General features: G+C 42.7%; 1 protein-coding gene across 2 annotated transcripts in view; it reads left to right on the forward strand.

The window, feature by feature from the left end:
* The window catches only part of RPS6KA5 (ribosomal protein S6 kinase A5), a 178,529-nt gene extending 172,075 nt beyond the window's left edge, over nt 1-6,454 (forward strand). For both annotated transcript variants that reach the window (XM_034992596.1, XM_034992597.1), the window contains 3 exons: nt 922-1,081; nt 2,580-2,743; nt 3,989-6,454. In XM_034992596.1, coding sequence (XP_034848487.1) covers nt 922-1,081; nt 2,580-2,743; nt 3,989-4,228 — 564 coding nt within the window. In that variant the 3' untranslated portion in view covers nt 4,229-6,454. The remainder of the gene's footprint in view (nt 1-921; nt 1,082-2,579; nt 2,744-3,988) is intronic.
* Nucleotides 6,455-7,703: the final 1,249 nt, after the last annotated feature.

Below are 7,703 nucleotides of genomic sequence, written 5' to 3' on the forward strand. Positions count from 1 at the left end.
GCGGTGCTTCCGGGGGCTCTGCGCTCGGACACTGTCGCTTCACCCCGCCGTTCATGGCCGGGTGTCACCTCCGCGGGCCCGTAAGTCTCTCAGCGAGCAGAGAGAAAACCCTGCAAGAACTCTGAAGTCTATATTCAGTCTCTGCTGCAAAGACGAGCCCTACTTAGCTTCTCAGTTTTTCTGTTGACTTTTTAAAGGGCAAAAACCTTAAACATAAATTTTCAAACACATGGCCACAGTGAAAACAGGTGGTTGTAGAGAATTCAATTTAACGCCACGATGAGAAAAATAAAATTAAAGTTGGTCATTGGTCTTCGGGCCATGTTTGAAGCCCTGGGCGCCTGGGTGGCTCAGTCGGTTGGGCGACTGCCTTCGGCTCAGGTCATGATCCCGGAGTCCCGAGATCGAGTCCCGCATCGGGCTCCCTGCTCGGCGGGGGGTCTGCTTCTCCCTCTGACCCTCCCCGACTCTCATGTGCTCTCTCTCATTCTCTCTCTCAAATAAATAAATAAAATCTTAAAAAAAAAAAAATGTTTGAAGCCCTTAACCACAGTTAATGTCCTGAGGAAAGGATGTATGGAACTGAATAGAAAAAAAAAAAAAGTTATTGAAAGGTTCTGCTATCTCTCAACTTTCTGTTAATATTAGTACTATCTTTTCTGAAGTAGTTGGAGTATCCTTGTTTTGTTCTTCTTGCTCTTTAAATTTTGATCTAATAAGCTGTCTCACTTTATTTACAAGGCTTTGAAATGTGTTTGTTGCTTCAGTGATAGAAGTCTACATAATCTTTTAAACCCAATAATGCTGGTCGTAGTATTTGGTAAATTATGCTGATGAAGTTAGTAATGAAATGACTAGCATGGCTTTGACAATGACTTTGGCAGACATTCTGTTTTGTTCCTTTTTTTTTTTTCTTGATAGTATACAATGTTGTCAGGGCAAGTTCCATTCCAATCTCATGACAAAAGTTTGACATGTACCAGTGCGGTGGAAATCATGAAGAAAATTAAAAAGGGAGATTTCTCCTTTGAAGGAGAAGCCTGGAAGAATGTATCCCAAGAAGCTAAAGATTTGATCCAAGGTAAGACTCTAATGAAACTTTATATCGTGTATGATGTGTGGTGATTGAAGTGGAATCCTACCCATTCACATATATCTGTTAATTACTCAAGAAATTCACGTGTGTTCTAGAAGGTGTCCAGGTTGCTCTACTGAGCCTTATTTTCTTCTTCACTATCCCTTAGTAATCTTATCCACATCTGCAGGGTCCACAGCATCTCAATCTAACACCTCCAAAGTGCACTGACACTGTTTTACTATCCTTTCCCCCAAAATATGCCCCCTCCCATCCCCCTCTTGCACTGCCAGGCAGCCAGAATGGGCGTCACCATCCGCCCCCCACCTTGCTCGCCTTCCACAGCCAGCCACCCAGTCCTGCAGTTCAGCGTCCGGCCTCACCACCCCCTCGTCCCCATTCACGTGGCCGCCCTCAGTTCCCGCCGTCCTTTCTGTCCTGAGAGCCCACAGCCCCTTTCAGTTCGTCTCACTGCCTCTGCCTTTACCTGTCCGGTATCAATCAGCAGAGCGACCTTCCTCATATCCAGATGTGATCGTGCCCCTCTTCTGCTAGAAGTCCTTCAGAGAGGCCCCCGTTAGCTTCAGGTCAGACTGCCGTACGGGAGCATTTGAAATCCAGAGCCTTTCAGGACCTGGCCCTGCCTGCGCAGGCCTCCTGCTACCCTCACGCTGCCTTTGAATTCTTCAAATGTGCCAGCGCTCAGATTCCCGCATGATGCCACGCTTGCTCTTTCCAGTCCTGGGGCACCCCTCTTCATCCAGCCCACTTGTCTTCATCCTCCAGGACTCAGCTTCTGGAAGCCTTCCAGGGTGACTACACTGCGGTCAGAGCCGTGCCCTTGGGTCGCCGACACACTATGGGTGGGGATGTTGCTATTGTGCTTGTCTCCTCATGCTGTCAGAGCTCGTTTTTGTCTGTGTATCTCCCCATAGCTCCTCTTCGGGTCTCCATCTCCACATCTCTAGTGCCTTACTGCACCCGCTGGCTTGTACAAGGTGTTGGTACATGAATGAAGTACATCTAGGCATTCCCCATTCCTGTGGAGCTTCCCAGTCTTTGTGTTGGGTGCCAATTTCCTCCTGATTGAGAAGCCAGTTAGCCTGCAGTAGACGTAGGCTATTGTGGGCCTTGTCATTAACATTCAGGATTTACTAGGGGATTGAAATGTATATGAAAATGTAATGACCTTGGTAGAAGGTTGATGCCTTATTGAAACCATTGTATCATGTGAACCTAACTGAGATTTATGTTTGAAACAAATCATAAAATAAAAATGTCTTGGGGCGCCTGGGTGGCTCAGTCGTTAAGCGTCTGCCTTCGGCTCAGGTCATGATCACAGGGTCCTGGGATCGAGCCCCGCATCGGGCTCCCAGCTCAGCGCGAAGCCTGCTTCCCCCTCTCCCACTCCCCCTGCTTGTGTTCCCTCTCTCGCTGTGTCTCTCTCTGTCAAATAAATAAATAAAATCTTAAAAAAAAAAAAATGTCTTAATTATTCCCATAGGACTCCTCACAGTCGATCCAAATAAAAGGCTTAAAATGTCAGGCTTGAGATACAACGAATGGCTTCAAGATGGCAGTCAGCTGTCCTCAAATCCTCTGATGACTCCGGACATTCTAGGATCTTCGGGAGCTGCTGTGCAAACCTGTGTGAAAGCAACCTTCCACGTAAGGCCCTGCGCTCTGCACGTGGCAGGCGGGTTTGAAAAGGAATCAGATGTGTTTACTCCATAACTTCTGAGACGCACTCTTAGTAGTACATTTAAAAGAATGTGTTATTTTCATTCTAGGTGTGTTTTTATAAATCTCTCCATGATATAAACACATTTATTAAAGCAGAAGGTATGTGGGGGACCGAGTCACTGCTAACCCACAAAATACTTACTTGACATTTCGGATGAGTTTGTGAGTGAGGCAGTAGTTTGATATTTGAAGAGTTGAAATTTTCAGTAGATAATGAATACAATATGCATGATATTGGAACTTTTATCTCTCAAAGAGCCTCACTTACTTTCTCTAAAAGCTGTACGTAAACGTTAGGAACTAAGGCACGTGTCCCAAGTCCGTTCACTCCCTCAGCAGCCATTTATGCATTACATATCCTAGAGACCGTGAGGGATAGGGAATAAGAGTATGTGTGCATTTGTGCCGAGCAGATGCAAATGCTTGAAGATAATTGTATAAGGAATAGAGGAGTTAGGGAGAAGTAAATTACCTCTGAAGGGATTATCTTGAGAGAGGAAAAGGGATAGCGTTTCTTTTTCAGCTGCAGAAATGGATTAAAAATTAATGAACTCGGATATGTTGAGGTGTGAAGGGATTAACTGCAAGAGTTTGTACAGATGATCCTTCCCGGTGACATTTGATGCAAAGCTATCAAGAGTGACACCCAAACTTGAGGCTAAGAGAAGTGGGGACAGGCAGCTGTGAGGAGAAAGCCAGCCTGAGGCGGGTGGAGCTGAGCCTCTCTGTGCAGATCAAGTATCCAAGATATACCCCAATTACCCCGACCTGGAAGTGGAGAGGAGGGCCCATAACAGATCCAGTCTGCTCTGTATGGGGTTCTGTGGGCAGAATTTTAAATCTCAGACACCAAACTAGTAAAAGTAACAGGGGTTGAGAGGTTGGTGTTTTTTATTGAAAGGTAGCACTAACTTCTTCGAAAGATTTATGAGAATCCTAACTCCTGAACAGCCTGGCTGGTTTGATTTAAACAGAGCCCTTGAGACTCTTCCCATGAGCTTCCATACCCTGACAGGAGGTGTGCAAATGGGATGGTTTTCAGGACCTTGTTCCCAGAGCAACTTGCAGCTGGGGTTGCCAACCGAAAGTTGTCTTCTGCCAGAAGTCCTAGCTTCCAAGAGAACTTGGATCCCTTGACCTTTACAGGGGCTCCCTTTCTTTCTCCCCTAGGCCTTTAACAAATACAAGAGAGAGGGGTTTTGCCTTCAGAATGTCGACAAGGCCCCTTTGGCGAAGAGAAGGAAAATGAAGAAGACCAGCACCAGTACAGAGACACGCAGTAGCTCGAGCGAAAGTTCTCACTCGTCCTCCTCTCACTCCCACGGGAAAACCACGCCCACTAAGACCCTGCAGCCCAGCAACCCCGCGGACCCCACTCACCCAGACACGCTCTTCCAGTTCTCGGACTGAGTGGTGCGGGGACGGTAGGAGTGTCACCGATGATGACCCGTCTGCACCTCGAGTGCCCTCAGCATGTGCCTGAGATGATGTCTTAACGCTTTTCAAACCGTGTCCTGTTGGTCTTCTTGGAAGCTGCCTCTTAGGGAATTTTTTCAGGAAAACCCAGTTGGTTATCCTTGTCCAAAAGCACGGGACAGAGAATGTTACTGTGAATAGAGCACCTGTTATACCGTTCAGCAGCCTGGCATGATGCCAGTGGGACTGTTGTGGAAAGAGCAAAGGTGTCTGTCTGTAAATCTAATTAGGGACTGGTTAGGTTTGAGCTGTTTACAGAATGAGTCGCAGGTTTTTCAGATGTCTGCCACCAAGAGTCACTCGTACCGTGATGATGATACCTTTTGCTTTGCCTTGTGGAGAGCGTGGGTTTTTAAGAGATTTGCACCCCCTCGAACAGTGATTTATCAGAGGAAAGGGTCTGAGGGTTTTCAAAATGATTCTGTAGTGAATTGTATGTGTGGCGTACATTTATTTCTTGAGAGAGGATTTTAACTTATTGTCTTTATTTTATGGTTACATACGATGGTAACCTATTATTATTAATCTTTTTCTAAAAAGTAAAAAAAAAAAAAAAAAGTACAGGAACTTAAGGTCCCATGCTCTGTATTTGGGATCCGTCTGAGATGCATGCTAAGCTACATATGTTTTTAATTTTGCACTGCTCTTTCCTGGCGATTTGTTTTAATGGTTATTGCAAAATAGTAAGGTACAGGTCTCTGTTTTAAGTAATATTGCACTTTATGAGAGAATACGAATAAAGCAAACTATTTTGTAAAGTGCACTGTTTAAAGCATATGTACTGCATTTTGGCCGGTTTTTCCATTATCCACTTTAAATTTGTCCTTGCATCCCCCTTTCTACCTTGTATGCGCAAGCGGAATGGGCATAATCGTAAGCCACTTAGGCACCGATACGAAGAAAATCTGAAGGGAAATTCTGTGAAACACTGTGCTTCACGTTTGTACATTGTGTTGTGCTGCCACAGGGCGCACCCTCCTGTAGGCAGATGTTATATACATAGTATTTTAGAATCATGACTATGCCTTGTCTTAAAATTTTTCTGTTAAATTTTAAATCCAGAAAGCATATTTTATAAACTTATGCAGAGCACCTTTATTGCTCCAAAGTTCTGAATTCCTACAGAAAACAAGTGCTATGTGATGAAGACATTTCACTGAAAGATTGCTGCGTTTTCAAATACGATTAATTCATTCCCTATGCAAAAAAAGAAGTGATAGGATTTGTATGTTGTATTTTCTTTTAAAGCCATCACACAAAATGTCAGGACTGAGAAAAGTGATCTTGGCTATGTTTACAAGAATCATGCTTAAAAAGATAATGCCCGACCTGTTTATTTTATCATTTTTGTTAATGATAACCTCTTGAGCATTGGTTTGGAATTTGGGCATGATATTTATTTATTCCTTTCTTGAGATGATAGCAGCATTAATTTCAACCAGTTATGAATACTTAAAATATTGCGCTCTATGTAATAGTAGTATATTTATTACTAAATCAATGTATATATTAATAGCACAGGCAAAAAAATGGCAAATATTAAAATATTTTCAAAATATTGTATTATTCTGTTCACATTTTTGTTCACAGTGGTTATTGGAAATAACTTTCTATACTTTTCAGTGGCCCAAATGGCTCCATGATTCTCATGAGTCAGTGAAAGTTTTGTACCCCTAGCTTGCAATCTTTCCTGGTCATGATGGGAAATCTTTACATGAATTATTACCAACCTGTAGCAAATTCACAGAATGTGATTCCATCCAGGTGCAGCGATTTAATAACCAAGAAAATGTCCATTTATATCTACAGTTATATTAAATAGGTTTGGAAATGTCTAAGTTAGCTCTTCAGGTCATTTGTTAAACTGTGCATCCTGGTAGGAAATACTAGTTGTAAAGTATAAACTAAAGGGACTTTGTTGCTAATGGAAAATGATCCAGAAAAATAGTTAGCATACCCTAAGGATTGTTGGGCGTCATTGACTCCCGGAGAGTGAAATTGAGGGGTTTCCTTTTCCTCTGTTCTCAGTGCCTCTTCTTCTGCAGGACCTGACAGAAAATGGAATGGGTGAAAAGGCAGGCAGAGTAACAGGAGGAAGGACAGAGAAGGCTAGTCCATCACAATGAGGCTCCCTGAATAACCCAGAACGGGCTTTTGGAAGAACCTCAAAAAACACTCGGAATGGTGCCCCCTTGTCAGGTACCTTCATCCTCACCCTGCTTACCAATGCCAGAGAGACAGCTCCGATGCTGAGTCTGCAGCACTTAGACTGTGTACAGGCTCTTCGTGGCTGGTGACTCGCACTTGGAAATTCACAAAGCTTTCACTGAGTCATAGCAGGAGTAAACTAAAAAACACTTCAAATGAAAATGTTCAGTGAAAGCACTCTTTTTTAGTATTAGGAGTAAAAAAGAAGTAGATCTATAAAAACCAAATATAGACATAAATTTATATAATATTAATTTTGGAGGTAAGGCCAAATCACCTCTCCCCTTTTTCCCTGAGTGATTTTATTTGCATGTAGTTTTCACACCATCCTAAATCCCGATGCATATATTTTATGACTACATATGGCTGGTTGAGAGTCAAGCAGGTAATAGATGAAATACATTTTAAAAGACCGGTTTCTTCTACTTCTTAGGCCAGATGCTGTGGCTGACTGAGTTAAATTAGCTATTTTGAAGTTCATGAATTCTTCCCAACTTCTATAAAACAATGAGTCCGTGAACCCCCTGGGACCGAAAATCAAGCCACCTGGAGTTAATTTCAACATGCATCTTTGTGTTGGAGTTGCAGATTCATTTGCCCAGGAAAGAACACTTTTTAATATTTTTCTATTGCTACCGATTTCTTAAATAACTATGTAAAGGCTACATGTAAAATACAAGGTAAGTTACTTTAAGGAAGCTTGTGAGGATAACAGTAACTCTTTTTTTATAAGGGAATTTCTTTTGTATCTCACTTTACTTTTTTTTTAAAGTATACAGTTGCTTGTCTACTCATTTCCCGTGCCGCCATTTCAAACGCTGTTATTATCATATTTATGAAGGTCAGGGTACCTCAGAATGGTGGGAGTCTCTAAACTACTGGCCCCGTTTGTGCCTTCGGCCACCTGATTACTTTGAGTTTGCACGTGGTGGCCAATAATAAGAACAGGATTTGGATATTCATTTTATCACACTTGTAATATTCTTTAAGATCTAAATAAATAAGTTAAATTCTGATGTGCCACTTACACCGTATCAAAACAATTGTCTTATAGATGAATTCTCGTAACATAATGAAATACCATACAATTATTATGACTTTGGCCCCTCAGATGTCCTTCACCATGACACCCGGCTTCTGGCCTGTCATCACTTCTATCCCCTACATGAATGCCCATCTGCACTCGATACCATTGTCTGGC

Source organism: Mirounga leonina, unplaced genomic scaffold (assembly GCF_011800145.1).
Source record: "Mirounga leonina isolate KUSES-001 unplaced genomic scaffold, KU_Mleo_1.0 Mir_82, whole genome shotgun sequence".
In the NCBI taxonomy this organism is placed as follows: domain Eukaryota; kingdom Metazoa; phylum Chordata; class Mammalia; order Carnivora; family Phocidae; genus Mirounga; species Mirounga leonina.